Below are 20502 nucleotides of genomic sequence, written 5' to 3'. Positions count from 1 at the left end.
CCAGCTAATTTCCCATATATAAAATTTATTATAAAATATAAATAGAACATATCTCCCAAACTCAATTTGTAATCTTTCTCTGCAATATGGTGGTGTTGAAAACTATCTATTACGTTACTGCAGAGAAAATCTTCTACTAGTGCTAATGGTCTTTGATGTTCTTGAGTCTTCATATGAACAACTCAGGTCTCTTCTAAACCTTTACATATCCAAAGAATTAGTCAAAATGTATGTATGTTAGTATGTATTATGAAAGATCCATTTATAAAATGTGACTGTCTATATAAGATTTTATTATTGGGTTGTTCTAACTTCTAACCAAAAGAGTTAAGATATGGTCCAACCAAAACATAAAGAGGAGATCTTGAGAGTTGAGACTGTACAGATTTTCTTTGGTTGGTCAAACAATTATGTAACAATAGTCATGAAATTCACATTTGGGTCAAATAAATAAGACTCAGATTTCTTGTTTTTTGTTGGTATAATCTCTTAACTACCCAAAGAATGATGTAATAAAACAAAATGTAATAAACTCAGAGAATGTCTTCTGTCAAGAAGTGTAAAAGTGTAAAAGTATGAAAGAGACATAATAACAATAATAATAAAAAAAGCACTATATGTGATGATAACAACAAACATGTCAACAACAACAGTCTGAAATCTCAAGCTTTCTTTTTAGACTATTATTAATTTTTCATTTAAATAATTTTCCCTCACTTTCTCTGACCTTTCTTTGCTTCATCTTCAAATCTTCCCTCTCTATCTTGTTCAAAAAAGGGAAAGAATAACAAAAGAATTACGAAATTTTCTTCATCACGATATTTCAAAATCAAAATTTGGTCAAAGGGTCCCAGTTTTTTTTCCTTCTTGCCTGATCCTTTAATTTTTTTTTTTTTGTGATTTTCATAGAATTTAATGCTCATGGCTTTTATATGAATCCTATGAAGCATACAGGCTCCATTGAACAGTAAAATCTTGTGAAAGCTGGATCCTTTATAATACCGACAGAGGAAGATCCCAGATGGCAAACAAGGTAAGTGAAACAGCTTCAAAGATGGATGATTATGAAGTCGTTGAACAGATCGGAAGAGGAGCTTTCGGTTCTGCTTTTCTTGTCATTCACAAGTCCGAGAGACGAAGGTGAGTTCAAAAGAAATAGAGAAAGACCTGAAATTTTTGCAGGTTGTGTTCTGATCTGGTTTGAGATCAAAAATCTATGGCTTGTTCTTTGCAGGTATGTGGTGAAGAAGATTCGTTTGGCTAAACAAACAGAGAGATGCAAGCTTGCTGCGATCCAAGAGGTTAGCTTTTTATAGTGATCTTGCTTATATGATATAATTTACATCCAACGAGGATTCTTGAAAATGAAAATGTGTTTTGTTCTTTGTCTCTTGATGAAATTCAGATGAGTTTAATATCAAAGCTTAAGAGTCCTTATATTGTGGAGTACAAAGATTCATGGGTTGAAAAGGTAATTTAGTCCTGTTCAAAGCTCATAATCAAGCGCAAATTTCGCAGAGAATTTTAACTTTTTTGGGCGTTTTCATAATCTGGTTATGCAGGATTGTGTATGCATTGTAACTAGTTATTGTGAAGGTGGAGACATGTAAGGCAATCATTTCACATATTACATTCCAGTTTTCTGCTTCTTTGGTTATTATGCTCTGATGGTTTATTTTAACTGATTTTGATAAATGCAGGACACAAATGATAAAGAAAGCTAGAGGAACATTCGCACCTGAAGAAGTTAGAAACTATTAAGGAATCTATTTGGTATAGACAAGTAATGAAATTGACACTGATTCTAACTTAGGATTTATCTCTTCTTCTCTGTAGAAACTCTGCAGATGGATGGTGCAGCTATTGTTGGCTATAGATTACCTCCATAACAATAGAGTTCTTCACCGTGATCTTAAGGTAACTCAAACTTTTCTATTACTCTCTATACTTCTATTGCTTCAATGGAACATAACACTCGTTTAACAGTGCAAATCAATTATATTTACAGTGCTCCAACATATTCCTCACCAAAGAAAACGAGATTCGACTAGGTACAAAATTTCAGATGCAAAATCATCTCTTTGTTACCTCTTAAGAAGTTGATTTGAACCTCTGTATTCAAAATTATCTCTTTTTTCAGGTGACTTTGGCCTTGCAAAACTTCTTGGCAAAGAAGACCTTGCTTCCTCGGTAATGCTAATATTCCATTAGAATCTATAGCTTGTCACCGAAGTATTTCTAAATCGTTTTTTAATTTGTTTTTATAGATTGTGGGAACACCAAACTACATGTGCCCTGAACTTCTTGCAGATATACCTTATGGTTACAAATCTGATATTTGGTCTTTAGGTTTAATCTCTTTTCTTTAACTTAACACATCCCCAAAACTTTTGGTTTTTCTTGGTATCTCATAAAGATTTTGGTTTTACAGGTTGCTGTATGTTTGAAGTAGCTGCACATCAACCTGCCTTCAAGGCTCCTGTAAGAATTTTTCCACGAGTTAAAATCTGAAATTCCTTTCGAGCTTCTGAAAAATTCTGTTTCTTGGAAACAGGACATGGCTGGACTCATCAACAAGATTAACCGCTCTTCGCTTTCTCCTCTCCCGGTCATGTATTCCTCTTCATTGTGAGTATCACATATACATTTTAGTTTAGTTTACTGTAAACAAGCTTTTTAGTGTTGATGAAAAATTTCTAATATGCTTTTCAGAAAAAGACTGATCAAAAGCATGTTGCGAAAGAACCCTGAACATAGACCAACTGTGAGTTTGATGGTTTCTTTCAGTTTCTTCATTTTGCGTTTACTTCCAACTATTTTAACAGTGAAACGTTCTTTATAGGCAGCAGAATTGTTAAGACATCCTCACTTACAGCCATATCTTGCACAATGCCAAGATTTGTCTCCAGTTTTCAAACCGGTTGTGTCCAAATCAGAACACAACACTTACGGAAACAGAACATGCACTACCAAACCCGCGAAAACACCCATTAAACATAATCAAATAGTAACGGAAGAAGCAGAGGAAAGAGAGAAGAGAAACAAGAATACAAGTTCTAGTTCAAAAGAGAAAGAGAGACCAGCAAAGAGCCAAGAAATGTCATTCATTAGCACATTAACGCTACTACGCGAATATCAGAAGAAGAGCCCGAGAAGCGAGGAGAGAGCAGAAGCATTGGAATCTTTACTGGAGCTTTGTGCAGGTTTACTTAGGCAAGAAAAGTTCGATGAGCTTGAAGGAGTCTTGAAACCTTTTGGAGATGAAACAGTTTCATCAAGAGAAACCGCGATTTGGCTTACCAAAAGTCTCATGAATGTAAAGAGAAAGCAAAACGATGATGAAACCAGCCCTTAAAAAGAAACACTTAACCACAACTTTTTTTCACATGAAACCATTTTGTGTATTCAAAGACATTAATCGAAAAGCAATGAAGTTATTGACTAGATTCACAAAAGTTTATCAGCAAGCCTAATTTAGAATAATGTTATTATTAGCATAATCATAATATTAGTGTAATAACTTACACAATGTGATAATACATCAAAATGGGGTTATTTGACAAAATTATTTTCCAATGATTCTAAGGAACAAATCAGAACAAAAAAGAGTTTTGTTATATATGTCTCTTAGAAGCCCTCCTCATTATAATGCCTTTTTTTTACTGCAAGAGAAGAGCCAAGAAGGCGGAGAATGATGCAGCAACGATGGAGCCAACCACCGGAAAAGCCACGGTGGCGGAAGAAGCACCTGGTGCTGGTGCTGGAGACTCCATAGTAGCCGCGGTGGCTGAGCTCACTAACACGGCCGAGACAAAGAGGGCCACAAAAAAGTTCTTGACGTTCCTCATTTCCATTATTTTTTGTTTTTTCTTGTTTGTGTTTTTGTTATCTGATGCCTTAAAGGTGAAGGTATTTATACTATAGAAAAATGTGGAAGGAGAAAAAGAGAGAGTTTCAAGGTCTGCCATTAATTAGCGAGATAGTATTCTCTAATTTTTGCTGCTAAATTTAGGAATGAATAAATGGCAAAAGTAAACTAGAGCGATAATTGTTCTACGGATTGTTTGAATGAGTCTAAATAGAAGAATCTTTGATTTTTGCAAACGCACCTTTGGTCCACAGATGATCACATGGATTTACAGTAACATTTGCCAGAAATTAGTAAGACTGAGTTAAGTGAAAAACTCTGAACTACTGTTACACAAATGGATGTTGAAAACAGATTATTCCTTTGAATTTATAAAAAGAATACTCATTTGTTTACAGGTTTTACTGTCTTTACAAAGAGACTATACTCCAGAGAATGATTTCTGTCTTTGAGGAGGCAATTATTGCACATGACATTATCGACCTTACAAGCTCATTGTCTCAGGCAAACTCAACTCCAGAAAGTAAAGACTGCAAAAACAGACAAACACATCATCAATCATAAACTACTACAGAGATGATATGAGAATGCCGAAGCTATTTCAAAGTCTTGGTTTTCGGATTTGCGTTTTTACCTTGCAGACATACATGCCATGCCAACAAACACAGCCTTCACAGCTTGTTTCTGTCCAGCATAATCAAATGCTAAAGGAAGCATTTCGTGCAACGTTAGGAAAGCCATGATTCCACCAACTGGATCATACAAACAACAGATTTTGAATTGATTTGTTTTAAGTCCAACGATTTCTAACATAAAGTATCGATTTGCTGCAGAGTTTCTACTTACCTGCTCCCAACAAGCCTTCAAGGATTTCTGGACTTAAGCTGCTTGGGAATAGATAGGCTGCATCGTAAGGAAGATGGATCAAGCCAGAATTTATGATACTCTTCTCAACTCTTACGAGAACAGGTACTTGTACAGAAGAAGCAATTTGAACAAAGAAACCGATGCAACTTACCCACGATAACTACACCTAGAGGCTCTGCTAAACCAGAGAGCGTTGCCAATTTGAATGCCTGCCATTTGCTGTTATATGCATAACATCGTTTTCGGATGAATAAGAACACAGAGTATATAGTGAAATGCATACATCCTATCCTTATATACAACGTGGATAGAAGAATAAATGTGAATCCATATGCAACCATGTTCTTACCTCTCTGTTGCAAAATAAATAGGAAGTGCAACCGCAACACCCTGAAATATTACATCGGAGTAGCAAGAGCAGCTCGTCAAATCAGAGAAATGAACAATATAATTTTTTTTGAGATTAGTTTATAGTGGATAACAGACAGTCAAACAGGAAACACAGTAAAAAATTAAGACTTGATAGTCTTTCTAGGTTTCTTTAAATAAGACCGCCTTCAAAATTTTCTAATGGTTACAGAATCTTTACCTCGGGGATGTTGTGTAAAGCTATTGCCAAAGCCAAATTAACACCAACTCGCATGCCCTGTGAAGTAGAATCCAACAAGCAGAGATTGATATTAATACGTTGATGATGCAGGTCATCAGAGGGCATCGAGAGACAATAATTTGCCAGAATGCATGCTCCCTGAAATTTTCTGTTCATCATGTTCCTTAATCCGTACCTTAATTGATCCGAGAAATACGGCCATCCCTTCTGGAAAATTATGCAAGCTTATGCCTATAGTTCAAAGCGAAGTAGATAAGATATACATGACGAGTTTAGATAAACAGTTACACTATAACATTAACATCAAAATCAAGAAATATTTTATAGAAGTCCATGAAACATGTTACTTTCCGATTGAACAAACACAGAGATCACTAAGTCTTTCACAGTATTGACTGTAATAATAAGACTAAATATGAGCTTGCATAGTTAGGCAACAAATTACAGCTTAAACTAAATGCATCCAAAACTAGGACGACAAAGGATTAACAAATTAAAGATATGGAAGTGAAAGTTGGTATACCAATAGCTGTAATAATTCCACTATATAAGACTTGCCGGCGATGCTTCTTCACCATGTCCTTACCTCCCTCGTCTCCATTTTTCTGTTTTCAACAAATTTGCCAAACTTTCATGATACTACAGAACCACAACATTTCTGGCAGAAAGGTTTGGGAGAAAACTGTTTTAAAAAGAAAGAAAAGAAAGAAAAAAAACATTCTTACCTTTCTTCTTTTCACGTCAGTAGAAGGACCAATTGTTGGTTCGGGTATGAATTTGGCAATACACGCAAAGAATATCACACCACCAAAAAACTGCATCACTAGAAAACTATATTACTTTCAGTGTGAAGAAAAATTTATATCTAATTTTGTATAGCAAAACCACTGAGGCACAAGATAGACAGAGATACTAACCCAGAGATTTCCTTTTAAGAACCCAATAGAGTTTATTGCATTATGCGCCAAATCCAGGAAGGATATGCTCAACATCAGACCTGCCGCAAAACCCTGTAGAAAGGACTTATATGATCAGATCATTTACAATATGGATCAAATTTTCTAAGTGAAAAGAATGTTGGTACGGGAACACAAGTTCTAGACTTCTAGTCACTACCACCTTATAAACTTAGAGACAAGAGAAAATAGCAATCAATGAGACTCCACCAATGGGTCTATAAAATTATGGGAACCCTGCTTTACCAGACATTGACCCGTATTTTACAAAACTAAAATCCTCCTCTATGATATCTGAGAGGAATACATATAGGGACTTTAGAATGAAAAATTAGATCTAGCGTCACCTGCAGAAGTCCAAGCATCTTCATATTGGGAGTGTCACTAAGAACTACGAAAAGTGCACCTACGAAAAGTAAAATGAACCTTAATTAAACTGAAGAAAATCATCATCGCCTCTCATGCTAGCTAAGTAACAGAAATAAGAAAACTGAAAATTTCACATATAAGGATCCACAATTCATTATGTTCAGTTAAGACACCAAATCTTCATATCTACGAACTAGCAATGTATCGAACACAAGATCAGCATTTCCATTTGTAACACCACTGCACATAAAACAACATTTTGAAAGAGACAATCCAGTCTTAACCGAACAATTTTTGATGGCACAACAACAATCGATGATCCTACAAGTAGCTTTGACAATTTATTCAACGAAAATAATTCACACAAGATTGTAAACAAAGGCAAAAGTTCAGCATTAGAAGAACCATCATTCATCATTATTTAAACAATGAATCCTCATTCTAAAAACCAAACACTTGAAATTGGAATTTTCAAGAAAAAAGTGGAATTTTCATGAAAAAAGTAGACATAGCAACATTGACCCACCTAGAGAAGTAGATAATCCGCCCACGAGGGATAGTCCAAGCGCCACGAGCATCTGGGAATCCACCATTTTATCTGACAGGAATTTGAACAGGAAAGACCTTATCGCTCCTCAACAAAAACAAACACACAACCAATTTTTTTCCTGGTGATTCCAAGTAAATTCCTAAGTCGACTTCAGAAATGGAGAAGGCGAAGATTTAGTATATAAAGACGGAGACGAAGAGAATATCTAAACCGGAAGGAAGAGATAGTTTTGGGGATTAATCGATGGAAAGTGGAAAGCTCAAAACCCTAATCGATAGTTTTTCTCTTCAAATTCTTAGCCTAAGTGAGCATATTATGCCTGACCTTGCGTGCTTCTCGTTTTCTACCTAACCTTCCATCTTCTTCCTCTTGTCCCTGTCCCCTGGTTTATGTTGACCCGGGTTTATCTCGGGTCGAGATTACCCGGAGCCCCTTCTACAAGCGGGTAAACCAAATATATATAGTTTGGGAAAATTATCAAAACTTCAAAAAGTTTAGTTGACATATCAAAAAGGATCCAAAACTTTTGCTTTAGTGAAATCAAGTCCCTTATATATATAAAATATTAATTGATTTTTCTTGAAATCTGTGGGAGTTGCTTCAACATTAGGTTTAGCATTGTTGATATTATTTTCATATGTTAAAAATATATAAATTTATTCTTTTTTATCAATTATTTTTGGCTCATACTAGTTTTTTTTTATACTCATTTGAGTAGGTGTTTAAGATTTTGTCTCCGATCTTCCAGATGAAAGAGATTCATCTGAATTTGTAAGAGAACGAAGATAAGTTTATGTTAATTAGGATTTTGGTTCGAAAATTAGGAATGTCCTAGAGTAACAAATGCTAATTGTTCTCTACAATTTAAAATTTTAAATCACTAGAAAGGCCACTTTTCAAAGTTTCATAAATCTGATTATTCTTAAAAATGCTTGATTTTTTGTATTTCAACCAAGTTTATCTATTCTAAATCTTAGAGTTTTTAATAAACAAGAGCACTAATGCACGTGGAATTCTGCAAATTGAGTTCCTTATTACATCTACGTGTAGGAATAGAACTCAGGATAACAAAGCAATTTAGATTAATTATATGAAATAAGACACGTTCTAAAAACTTTAAGGAAGACCTCAAAACACTAATGGCAACTGCTATTCTCATAAATAATAATCCCAGCAAAAGAAAAAAAAAACAAACAAACAAACACGATCATTCTTGCTGTTCGACATCAGAAGCAGCATCCTCGTCCTCATGATCGCCGGAGCAATCAATGCCAAAACAAGGAAAATGGCCATCCCCAAAGGCCTTGACGTGGTCCTTAAGCGACCTCTTGTGCTTGAAATCCGAGCCACATGAGCAATACCAAAGCTTCCCACAGTTCTTCTCGTGCGTCCTCCAGTCTCCTTTGACTGCAAAAGCCTTTCCACATCTACGACAAGCAAATGGCCTCGCACCGTGTTTCCGCTTGTAATGTGTCTGAAGCGTACGGAAATCTTTAAGCGGCCTTGCCCTCGGGTGGTCTATGTTGTTCTTGCAGCCTGGTGCGCAGCAGTAGCAAGGCAGCCTGAGCATTGCAGTTGGTTGTGTCCCTCTAAGTGACTCCGGTCCTTTTCTGTATTGTGATCCATGTCCCCACATGTGCATCTAATAATAACATTTCATTATAAAATTGTAAAACACTTCTTGTTAAGCTTTGCCATTAAGATCAAAATCCAAACTAATCTTTGATTCATCCAATCGCCCACATCGTAAATTTGTGCAGTGACTAAAGAGATCAGTGGAACAGCTTAACATTATGTAATAAGACTTGCACAAAGTTTATGTAGCTAGTTTCAAGATACTTATCAGTTACTTGTGTGTATTTCTAGACAGACTTTTTATGCTAATAATATTAGTAATCCATGTACCTTTAGATAATTTTCTCTTCTATAATAATATTCACAAAAGGGTGTACGAGAATAAGATCTAAACATGTATGACTGTTTAAGGGTAATTGGAATAAAGAATATATATAGAGAAAATTTATACGTGATTTCCCTTTAGATAATTTATACCTTTAGACAATTTATACCTTTAGATAATTTTCTCTTGTGTAGATAATTATACCTTTAGATAATATTATTTTCGCAAAAGGGTGTACGAGAATTAAGATCTAAACATGTATGATTGTTTAGGGTTAATAGAAATAAAGTATTATTGAAAATTTATATGTGGGTTGCCCACAAAAATAATATATATATATATAGATACTATTACTATATAATTTGAAGACTGAAGACACAAAGAGTACAACATAATCTGCAAAACATTTATCTTCCTCTTTTTCTTTTACTTTTTAGGGTAATGAGTGTTGTGTAGTAGAACTGCGCAACAATCAAGAGAGAACAAAAACGGAAAAGGAAGACTAATCATATTTTAGGGTTAGAAGGAGTCAGTCTAGAGAAGACTATCGGTTAAAGAAGATCTTCTTGATTTTAAACCCATTGATTGATTTTAGTTGATGTTCTCATAGCCATCAATCAATGCTGTACAGCTGATGACTTGTACCATCAAATGAAAAGTTATTCTCGATTTTATACGAGTATCAATTATGATGAAAAAAAGGTCGTAGTGTGTGATAAAGATTTTATCATGATGAAGATTTGAAGGAAAATAACGAGAACTATAATTTAGAAGGAAAAAAATAAGAGAAGTAAATTAATTGAGATCCATTTTTCAAGAACAAAAAGTCAAACCTTGAAAATCATTTTAGGGGAAGTAGGAACTAAATTAGAGTTTGGTTTATCGGATGAATATATCCTTACCTGCATGTTGTTGTATCTGTTGAAGGTCTTGAAGCATAGAGGACAAGAGAACTGTGTAGGACCCATCAGAATCTGAGAAGGAGTAGGGATCCAATAGTGATGATGATGATTACCCCTTTGTACACCACCATAACCATCATCATGATCAGAAGCAAGTGTAACTTCTGCTCCTTGATCTTGATGACGATCCTGATGATGATCATGATGATGCTCTTGGTCGGTAGAATCAAGGATGACATCGCTGCTGCTGCTCCCACCACCACCGTAGGCAATAGCGTCGCCGCTGAGGTTTGCTAACCCTAGATGAAGATCCACGGTTACATCATGATGATGACTTTGATCAAGATCATGGTCAAGACAGTTTGAGTTAGAAGAAGTTTCGGTCGTCTCCATGAAATAGAACTCATGAGGATGAACAATAGGTTCTTGATTCTTATGAATGGGGCTTAAGCTAAGGAGAGGAAGAGCTTCTCTGAGTGGAGGAGAGTCGGGTAAAGTAGAATTAGGTTTTTCCGTGTTGATGATTGGGTTTGTGGTATTATGAGGGTAATAGAAGCTGCCATGAGAGTCGTAGATGTGTGAGAGAGAAGTGGAATAGTTGAATCTATAGTCATAGTAGTCGACATATCCATTGTTGAGGATACAAGCTGGATCAGACATTACTTTGAGGAGAAGAGGGAGAGAATAAGAAGAAGGCACGATCTCTAGATGATGTGGGTTGGGTTTAGAGAGGAAAGAAAGCTAGATATGCATGTATGTATTAATATGTGAGTGTGTCACGTGTGTGTATGAGTTGTATGAGACATGTCACTCTTGTGTGTGTGTGTGTATATATATATATTAGGTTTGCAATGTGACAAAGCGGTGGAATAGCATTTGATAATTGATAGTAAAAGGGTATACGGAGAAGACGGTAGGGAGAAAGAAACAAAGAGAAAATTTGAAGAAGGGAAAAGGAAACTTACTATCTTGGGACTCGAAGTGCACGCATGTATTTTATTAAAATAAAGTCAATCAAAATTTTTTTATGAAACAACCATAAGCAATTAAGTAAATTATTAAAGCTTTCTTGTCACAAATTAAAAGTAGCGGATATCTCTAAGATCGGGGAAAAACTAAGCGTATGTAGGTTTAGGGACCTTCCAAAGGGAATGTGCCTCGCGGATCACGTGTTCATATTTCGATGTTGAGGAGAAAACTAATTTTGGATGTTTTAGTCTTCTTGGATTCAAAAAGTTACTGGTCAAAAGCTCAAATTAAACCTCTAATTAGTAATAAAATAAATTTTTGATCGAGGTTAAATATTTCTAAATACGTTAGTATGAATAAATTAATTCATCATATGTATATAGATCTATATATAGTTTTAAGATTATATTCTTTTTATAAAAAAAACAAATCGGATAACGTGATTGGTTTCAAATTGTTTTTTTCGTTTTTAAGAGATCGGTAAACTAAGTTACCGCTAATCTGCAATACATATTACATAGTTTTTGAATCTATTGATGAAGATGACTAATAGGTTTTATTTTAACTTACAAGATATTTAGGTTGAATGTTGATACCCACAAAAGCTTGAGTCCCTCGTCGAAATAATCCATTAGACAGACAGAGTATGGAAAGGATCAAATAAAATGGACAAGATCGGGAATCAAGGATAAAAGTTTGTCTCCTTTAATCTCTAAAAGTAAATTACAAAACGTATGTAGAGAGAGAGACAGAGAGATAAAGCATAGAATCAAGAGTTGATAAACATTTTTGGTTTTGTGGGAAGATTGATCGCGTTGGAAAAAGAGACGGTCGTGATCGAGGACAGCACTTGCGTTGGTGGCCTCATCTCAATGTCGGCTCGGCTTCAGAAACATATTACTTGGGAACTCCAAATCTTTATTTAACCAATTTACATAACTTATAGTAGTAGTAATCAAATAAGAAGGAATATAGGTAATATTTGAAATGCAACTTTCCCTAACGTTTTTAGATGTTATACACCGAGTAATAAGAAACCAATTACTACAACCACTAGATAATCATAAGGTCACCTTCATTTTTTTTTTTTTTGAAACGTAGGTCACCTAAATGTTGACGTTATATATAGACTCTATAAAGTACTTACTCTGCCGTAATTAATATATATGTTTTATATAACAGTCGTTTTAGATTTTCTAATACTATAACAAATATTTTATATGAAATCTGATGCGTTAATATAGTGGTATTGCTTTGTTGGTCGAAACTATGATCAATTTCATTATGTTCGCATATATACCACCATCTCAGCCTCGAGTAGTTTAGGTTCTTTATATTTTGACGGTGGATATTGATCCAGAAGAGTTAGTATACTTTTAAAAACATAGTTCTATGATCAATAAATAAGTTGTATACCGAAAATGTTCCCAAAATAAAATAAAAATAACTTATTTTTTCATACTAGTTCATTTGAGTCAAATTGTTTATGAATTTTGTGTTCTTTTGGGTCAACCTTAGTGGGTTTAAACAGAAAAGTGAGTGGTCGCACCGTGTGAAATAGAAAAGATTGACGACCAAAGTTTAATATATTTTAGAGTACATGTTAATTAGTATTAATAAACGAACTAATCAGGAGTTGTTCAAAAACAAAAACAAAACGAAACATGAGGTGTTCCCGAGCGAGCACGATCGAGTGAGTGTAAATTGTTGTGTTTGAACCTTTTTTTTTTTTTTTGGCACAAGTGCATTCTTTCAACCTCTCTTGTCTTTTATGTATCCTTTGTTGTCTCGTCTCAGACATTTTTATCTATATATGCACCTCATGTCAATTTCCTTTTTTAATGTTATTATTTTATTTTATGTGCATGTCTGTTTGTGTTTAAAGTATATCTGTTCTTCTAATCTAACTAAACTCTTTGCTTTGGGATTGGCCATGATGTTGTTTTCTGAGTTCAACTCAAATATATAGGTATGCTTTTTATAATATCTATTATTATTTTTTTGAATTGAGGAGTATATCATGTTAACTTAAGAAAAAAAAATCATTAATTAACAATTTTGAATACAAAATGGAATTGTATCAGTTTGAAAATAAATTAAAAGTAATACCCACAAAACAAAGAAAAAAGAAATAAATAAATAAATATGGAATTGTATCAGTTTAAAAAAAAAAAAAATTAATATCCACAAAACAAAGAAACGAAAGAAAAAAAAAGCATACAACTGATCTTTCCTTGAAAGCTACATTATCCACAATAACTGTAAATGGGCAAAATTCAAAAATTTCGTCGCCTGAGAGATTCGAACTCTCGCGGGGAAACCCCATGTACTTAGCAGGCACACGCCTTAACCACTCGGCCAAAGCGACTACATGTGTTTAGAATCATCTTTTTTAATATATATACCGTTATATCTATTACAAAAATCGTCTTAATGTGTAAAGGCCCACCAAGACTAAAAGCCCAATGAAGCATTGTTTTCTTTTATCTTCATTTTTTTTTTTTTAATTTAAAACACTTCTTCCGTTGAGCTGAGATTTCCAAGGCACGATTCGAATTCGAAGCTTCAAAATCAGAGAAGCTCCTCGAAAGTTCCAATCGATTTGATCATCCGTTCAGTCGACACCGAAGATAGTTTGCGCAGGCGACAATGTTCTACAGAGGGTAAGCCCCAGATTATCTCCGATTTGTTCGTCAATGATTTGATTACATTTAGCTTCCGCAATTAGGGTTCTTTGTTGTTTTGTTATCGGGTTCGATCCATACACAAATCACTTCAATTCAGATCCTGGTAGAGTTTAATCCGTTTCGATTCCCTTTAATTTCTCTGTTTGCTCGGAGATTTTCGACCTGCAATCTCTCGAAATGGTGTAGGAAGTCTTGGCTTTAGTTTTATCCTAGAAAGGGTTTAAATTTTAAAGATTGAATATTGTTCTGGTGAATATAGATATGGAGATGGTCCTGATGGGCGTGAAATGGGACCTAAGCGTCAAAGAATGATCGATCAAGGTCCTCCAGGACCATTCTATGGACCTCATCCTGGTTCAGGCTTTATGTATAACCCTTATGGATTCGTTGCTCCTCCACCTCCTCCTGCTTTCCCTGTGGTTCGACTCCGAGGTCTTCCCTTTGATTGCGCAGAGCTCGATGTAGTAGAGTTCTTCCCTGGCTTAGATGTGGTCGATGTCTTATTTGTTCACAAGAACAATAAGCTCACAGGGGAAGCCTTTTGTGTCCTGGGTTATCCCCTTCAGGTCGATTTCGCTCTCCATAAGAACAGACAGAACATGGGAAGGAGATACGTTGAGGTTTTTAGGAGCACGAAACAAGAGTACTATAAGGCTATTGCTAATGAGGTTGCGGAGTCTCGTGTCCATGGTACGGTTAGTGGTGACGGCGGAGGAAGCAGCGGTGGAAGAAGTGGTGGTGGTGTGAGTGGTGGTGGTGGATATTCACCTCGCAGGAATGTGCAAAGGGCTAGATCCAGTTATGATGGGAAAGAGAATGCTGAGCATACGGGTATCTTGAGGCTGAGAGGGTTACCTTTCTCAGCAGGGAAAGAAGACATAGTTGACTTCTTCAAAGACTTCGATTTGTCTGAAGACTCTGTTCATGTTACTGTCAATGTTGAAGGGAGACCCACTGGAGAGGCGTTTGTGGAGTTTGAGAACGCAGACGAGTCGAGAGCTGCGATGGTCAAGGACAGGAAAACGCTTGGGAGCCGTTACATAGAGCTGTTTCCTTCATCGATTGCGGAGTTAGAGGAGGCGTTATCAAGAGGAAGATGATCCCACCACTTGTGTCGTGGTAACTTTCATTACTTTTTTTCCTTCAAAAATGGTTGTCACAAGATCACAATTTCAACGCATTGATGATCGTTCCGGTTTTGATGTACTATCTGGTCAGGCAGGGCCGTGTCTATGTTATGTATTGGAAAACATTGGCCTAGGGCTTAACTTTGATGAAATACTTTGCTTGTTTTCTTCAAAAATATATTAGAATATAATTTGAAGTTCGCGTTTAATATATTTTTTTCATACATAATAAAAAAACATTTTAAAAGGAAATGAAATATTGAAACAACTTTATGTTAAGATATTAAAAAAACAAATCTAACTAATATTGTTTGTAAATTTATATTTTGTTATATAATTTTTCGTTCAACAATTTGATTTGGACAAAAGCCGCTATCAAACATTTGTTTGGGGCCATAAAATTTAAAACTAATTTAGAAGTCATTTTGTACAAAGACTAATTGTTTAAATGGCCTATGAAAAATGTGTTTGTTGTTATTTGCTAGTGATCATAATTGTATTTTTCATCTTTTAATATTAATCAAATATTATATTATAAAATTAGATTTTTTATAAAAAAAAAAACTAACTAAAAAAATAAACGAAACAAAAATTATACTGTCAAAATACGATTTAAATCTACTACCAAATTTATTCAAAGTAATAGAAAACATATATATATATATATACATTCTAAATTACAATTTGAAATTACCTATACATTAATTAGTTCATATTCAAATCTTAAAATTCTATTAGTTTTGGTCTGGTTTAATGCAATCAGATGATATTTAATCAAAGTGTATTTAACTAGTTTATAATGCTTTTTCTTTTTGCTAATAATTACTTCCTCCGTTTCACAAAGAGTGTCATTCTGACATTTTTCACACAAATTAAGAAATAAGATAAAATGTCTCTTATACTCTTATTAATTTGCAGAAAATGACTCTTAGAATTATATTTATAATTAATTTTCTGAAATTATTGAGATTAAAAATGGTATTTTATGTTAAACATTATATTGAAATTCTAAAACGACATTCTTTTTTAAACAAAAAAAAATGTCAGAACGACAATCTTTGTGAAACGGAGGGAGTAATATTTAGTAACTTTTGAAAATGCAATCCATATGACAAAAACTAAAGAACGTATTTGAAACTTTCATAAAAATACGTTTTTGTTAAGATTTAATTCATAAAATACGTTTTTTTGAAACTTTCAAAAGTTATTAAAGTTTTCATCCAAAGAACATCGAAATTTAATTTATTACAAAAACTCTTGTTGGATTGTAACATTATTTAGGCTATTGCTTAAGTTGTGGAAATAGGAATATTGATTGATATTCTTGCCTGTTAGTCATGTGGTTAAAACGGCAGAAACCTTGAAGTGATAAATCGTTTTGGATACTTTGTAGTGTTTATTGGGTAAACAGACTGGTAAAAGCAGTTTGTCTTCATTGATATGTTAGTTTGGTGCGAAAAGATAAACAGTATGGAGCAGTATGTATTTTCCTGTCTTTGATATTTTCTTGACAGTAGTTCAGACATTTTAATGGTAAAGGCCAAAACCACTGAACAAATATGTATAAATACAATGGTAGAATAGTTGTTAGGTTTTTGTAACTTCTTGCCTTTTTCACTTCTAATATCACTTTTAAAACTTGTAGCAAAATATCAAAAACAAATGAACGGCTGGATCATAATCATTGTTAGCATTTAATTTTACCATCTGAAGATGTTACTATGCAAGCAGAAGAAACTTTGGGTTTATCCAATTGAAAACTACACCTTTTCTTTTGTCATTATGCTTTCTCACACATTTCTGAAAGGAATCTGACAATTATTTAATTTGAACTTTCTACACTTAAAGGTTACAATCACAAAGAAAGCTATTGTAAATAATAGCGCCATCTATTAGAAAATATTATAAATCATTATTATCTGGGGGAAATTAAGTATTGATCATTTAAAAACAAAAAGGTAAAAAATGCAAAATCTAATAATTTTACTCTTTATCCAGAATGTGCTGCAAGACGGGTCTCTAACGAGTAACGACCAAGTTTTATCAAATGCTCTACAAATTTTCCCCAATGCAATCAATCATAATCTTTTCTCGCACCTTGAAGGACTTGGTCATATTCAAACTAAATTCAACTCCAAAAGTCCAAGTCTGCCGTCTTCCACTATCGGTCATGGAATGGTGTACCGTTATTGAAAAGAAAAAAAAAAACTTCACAATGGAAAAGTCAGAGATGGAAGCAGCCGAAGGCTAATTTGCAATACCACGTACACATTATGTTTTGTTTGCCATTAAGCGTCGATGATAATGTGAGGTTTGGCTTCAGAAAAGTGCTAACATGTGGAAATCGGATGGCCACGCGGAATTTAGAAGACTTTCGAAGAAGAATAACAATATGTGTTTGTTAAATTAACTCATCGCCATAGATTTCCTTTTTATTTGTCTTAGTAATTTTTGTACTTGTCAAAATGCCAACTTGATGGAAAATTCATACATACTTTAAGAAAAGTACATTTTAGCCTAGACTTATTTTTTTGCTCTATGAATTAAAACTGTGCTTGCAGATATATATGATGATGGTATTATATGAGAGAGAGATTTTTTTTTGTCGGCAACTTATTCTTATGTTATGATATAAGGGTTTCGTTGTACTCCAAGATACAATATATTCTCCGGCTAACTTAGCTTAGCTAATCTATCTACAGATCTACGATCACTAACAACAATCCTGTTCACATGCATGCGTATAAGAGAAAGTACAAGGCTTAGTAGATTATATACGTTACAATGCTTTAAATTTGAATGGAACGCTACAGATATTTTGTAATTATAGCGAATTTAAAATATACATTTGCTAACCCAAAACCCAAAAAATTATAAACTCCTTTATCTGTTTCTCTGTGTGAACACTTAAGATATACGAGAATCTAAAGTGCCGCTTCTCATAGTGAATCCTATGTTTAGGATCCCATGACAAGAGCCAATCCCGCAGATTTATGTACTTTTGGGGGTACTTAAAAGTTTTATTCATTTTTAGTCTTTATTATTAATATCAGACTCCAAACAATATTTAGCATTTTGTTTCTAAAACTGGTACAACCATACCCCAACTAAAATCGGAAAGAGTTAGTTGGGGTGTACACAAACCCATATTTGTAGTTATACTTATAATACATTGAATTTGCATGTCAGTCCACGTGATCTCTTTCTTTCCTTCCTACATCAAAGTTTGTGTTTGGGGCTTTATCTTATTATTTGTTTTCTTTTATTTTTCCGGTTGTCACTTTTAATTTAACTATATTTTTGTACGGTATACAGTAGGACTCTATTTTGTTTTACATGATCTTCGCAAATTTTAATACCTAGATCTTTTTTTTTTTAATACTTAGATCTGACTATGAATATATCATGTAACACTCGTATATTCTGCATGAACAAAACATGTAGAAAAGGAAATTTCTTAAGATTAAGATATACTCCATACAAAATATTTTGGGACTCATTTTTTAATTTTTGTGTGTGAATATATATATGTATGTATACTCCAGTAATAAATGACATTGTAGAGAAGTGTTAATGTGATAGTTAGTTGCCATTTGTAGTCTCAAATTTCTGTACACGACTATTTGGACGGCAGAAAACAGAATTAAATAATAGTAACCTCATCTACTTACAAAAAAATAGGAAAACAATAAATAAATTAAAATGGAAAAAGGTCAATTTTCTCGGTTTGTCGCTGTCGGGGTCCTATGTGCATCCAAACCGAATAATTTAACCTTTTGTGGGTCGTCAGTATAACTCTCTCTCTAGTCCGACACCATTTATGTATTTTAATAGAAATGTTTTACTACTTCCCAAAAATTACAGTCACCATGTGAAACTGTGAATTGTCAAAGACTCAAGTTGTATGTGCACCAGCACCACTGTAAACCTGAATTTATGACATCAAAAATATCCCTGTTTTTTGCTATTCCTTAGTTTTACCGGTTTATCATTATAGTAGCTCAAGATATCCATGTTTGTTATTATTGTTATAATTAACGAATAAATACCTTTTAACATTTCGAACTATGACATTAATCAACTTATCTTATTCCTGTTTGTTTTGTCAACTTTCAATATCTCACCGTAAGTATATATGAACTTTCGTATTATATAACGCATTTTTGCATTATATGTTAGAACAATATTTTGTAAATTTTCATATGAGTTCTTTGATTCTTCGGCTTTGACTGGTGGAAATATTAGAGTAGCAAGTTGAATTTGAAGAAAGAAACAAGAGGAAAAGAAAATTGAAGCGGAAAAATATTTTCATTCATAATTAAGCTTTGTAGAGAAAAAAAAATCTTTTGTTTAATTACCCATTTTTCCACTTTTCAGCAAAACGAAGCTTCGTTTTTTTTTTCCTGATCGGTGAAAACAAAGCAGAACTTGTAGTAAACTTCGATTCTGATGAAAAATTTACTCTATATTTTTTATACCTAGTCAAAGCCTTATTAATGTTTACGATTTTAGTCTTTTAAAACGGCAAACATAAATATACGACCCATTTTGTTGGTCAGACTTGCAAGCAATTTGATCCTTAAAAAACTTAAGAAATCTCTTTGCCTTTTTAAAAATCAGTTCATCACTTTTCTTTTGTTCGTCTCAGTGAAAACTTTAGGTAGTCAAAATTCATAAACTTTTAAAGCGACACTCCCACTAACGTGTTGACTCGTGTCTCATACTATATATGCTAACTAAGCAAATAGGCAACGACTCTCTTCTTCTTCTTCTTCTTCTTCTCTCTTTTCCTCTCACCTAATCTCGCAAAAAATAGAAAACCCTCTTCCTATTTTTCTTTTCTTGAAAAAAACCCTCTTTTGATTAGGTCTAAGATGGCATCAAAAAAGGCAAGAAGACCAAACCGAGCTGAGAAGAAACTCAAAAGACCCCATTTCAAGAAACAACTTCCACAACACAACAACACCACCACCGACACAACTACTACTATTCTCGATCAAACTTCTTCATCTACTATTGTCTCTTCGTGTTCTTCCACGACGACGTCGTTTTCTCCTCAAGATACAAACTACTCTATTCCCTCTCCTTCTCCGGCGGCGCTGACGACGTCGCCAGGCAGCGGCGGTTGTTGTACCCCGAAAGCTCAGAAGTCTCGGATACCGGAGATTCTGACGTGTCCACCGGCTCCTAAGAAGCAAAGGGTCCCACAGAACTGCGTGTTAAGACGGAGACAAATTGTTTTCTTTGCTCCTCCGGAGATAGAGCTCTTCTTCGTCAAAGCACACGATCGATGAATAGAGTTGAATTAATAGTCTTTTTATTTTGTTATTAAGAATAGGATCGATACAGAGAGTAGTATGAGAAGATGATCAAAATTTATCTCTTTGATTTGTTAATACAATAACGAAGAGTATATTATAATGTTTCGTGTGATGTTTTATTTTTCTTATTATTTTTGGGTGTTCTTCTCTTTTTTGTGTTTACATTTTGTGTCTTTGGCGCTTGTTTTTTTTGGGTATAATTTGAATGAAGTCGGTTTGAGTTTTGTGGTAGGGTATATTAAAATCAACTACGATATAAACTATAATTGATACCCAACCCTTTAATCAATTTTATAATTTTATTGCATCCCTTTTTTCTAAGTGCTATGTGTTAGGTTGCTACTGACTTTAATTTCTAGCCAATTATCTTTATCAG

At 34.1% G+C, this 20502-nt stretch overlaps 5 protein-coding genes and 1 non-coding gene across 9 annotated transcripts; 3 read left to right on the top strand and 3 right to left on the bottom strand.

Moving 5' to 3' along the window:
• The first annotated feature begins 953 nt into the window (after positions 1 to 953).
• LOC18024156 (serine/threonine-protein kinase Nek6) lies at positions 954 to 3428 on the top strand. The gene is made up of 13 exons (XM_006406276.2): positions 954 to 1140; positions 1235 to 1301; positions 1406 to 1471; positions 1563 to 1606; positions 1701 to 1746; positions 1837 to 1917; positions 2009 to 2051; positions 2141 to 2190; positions 2268 to 2349; positions 2432 to 2481; positions 2555 to 2628; positions 2713 to 2764; positions 2843 to 3428. Exons 1-13 carry the CDS (start codon positions 1022 to 1024, stop codon positions 3353 to 3355), a joined length of 1287 nt encoding a protein of 428 aa, XP_006406339.1. The 5' UTR covers positions 954 to 1021; the 3' UTR covers positions 3356 to 3428.
• Positions 3429 to 4210: 782 nt separating this feature from the next.
• Positions 4211 to 7610, bottom strand: LOC18024155 (zinc transporter ZTP29). 3 transcript variants are annotated; one of them, XM_024159571.1, is made up of 13 exons: positions 7545 to 7610; positions 7197 to 7268; positions 6649 to 6707; positions 6263 to 6355; positions 6071 to 6160; positions 5869 to 5950; positions 5521 to 5576; positions 5325 to 5381; positions 5085 to 5125; positions 4887 to 4954; positions 4715 to 4771; positions 4503 to 4620; positions 4211 to 4398 (listed from the first exon to the last, which is right to left on the bottom strand). In XM_024159571.1, the coding sequence occupies exons 2-13, from the start codon at positions 7261 to 7263 to the stop codon at positions 4353 to 4355; spliced, it is 834 nt and encodes a 277-aa protein (XP_024015339.1). In that variant the 5' UTR covers positions 7264 to 7268; positions 7545 to 7610; the 3' UTR covers positions 4211 to 4352. The 3 variants fall into 3 exon arrangements, with proteins under 3 accessions (XP_024015339.1, XP_006406337.1, XP_024015340.1); XM_006406274.2 differs by having other exon boundaries at positions 7197 to 7590; XM_024159572.1 differs by lacking the exons at positions 6649 to 6707; positions 7545 to 7610 and having other exon boundaries at positions 7197 to 7327.
• Positions 7611 to 8427: 817 nt separating this feature from the next.
• On the bottom strand, positions 8428 to 10697 carry LOC18024154 (zinc finger protein WIP4). Its single transcript, XM_006406273.2, has 2 exons — positions 10023 to 10697; positions 8428 to 8862 (listed from the first exon to the last, which is right to left on the bottom strand). The coding sequence occupies exons 1-2, from the start codon at positions 10680 to 10682 to the stop codon at positions 8428 to 8430; spliced, it is 1095 nt and encodes a 364-aa protein (XP_006406336.1). The 5' UTR covers positions 10683 to 10697.
• A 2580-nt stretch (positions 10698 to 13277) lies between these two features.
• TRNAS-GCU lies at positions 13278 to 13359 on the bottom strand. Its single transcript has one exon. It is a non-coding gene; the product is annotated as a tRNA-Ser (tRNA).
• Positions 13360 to 13515: 156 nt separating this feature from the next.
• Positions 13516 to 15008, top strand: LOC18024153 (heterogeneous nuclear ribonucleoprotein H3). Of its 2 annotated transcripts, XM_024159911.1 has the most exons (3): positions 14018 to 14094; positions 14144 to 14147; positions 14194 to 15008. In XM_024159911.1, exons 1-3 carry the CDS (start codon positions 14018 to 14020, stop codon positions 14776 to 14778), a joined length of 666 nt encoding a protein of 221 aa, XP_024015679.1. In that variant the 3' UTR covers positions 14779 to 15008. The 2 variants fall into 2 exon arrangements, with proteins under 2 accessions (XP_006406335.1, XP_024015679.1); XM_006406272.2 differs by adding an exon at positions 13516 to 13654 and having other exon boundaries at positions 13938 to 15008.
• Positions 15009 to 19572: 4564 nt separating this feature from the next.
• LOC18024152 (cyclin-dependent protein kinase inhibitor SMR13) lies at positions 19573 to 20331 on the top strand. Its single transcript, XM_006406271.2, has one exon. It carries the CDS (start codon positions 19680 to 19682, stop codon positions 20097 to 20099), a length of 420 nt encoding a protein of 139 aa, XP_006406334.1. The 5' UTR covers positions 19573 to 19679; the 3' UTR covers positions 20100 to 20331.
• Positions 20332 to 20502: the final 171 nt, after the last annotated feature.

The sequence above is a fragment of the Eutrema salsugineum genome, unplaced genomic scaffold (assembly GCF_000478725.1).
Source record: "Eutrema salsugineum unplaced genomic scaffold, Eutsalg1_0 scaffold_13, whole genome shotgun sequence".
Taxonomy (NCBI): Eukaryota; Viridiplantae; Streptophyta; class Magnoliopsida; order Brassicales; family Brassicaceae; genus Eutrema; species Eutrema salsugineum.
The sequence above is the reverse complement of the archived record's forward strand: the minus strand, read 5'-3'. Positions and strand labels throughout refer to the sequence as shown.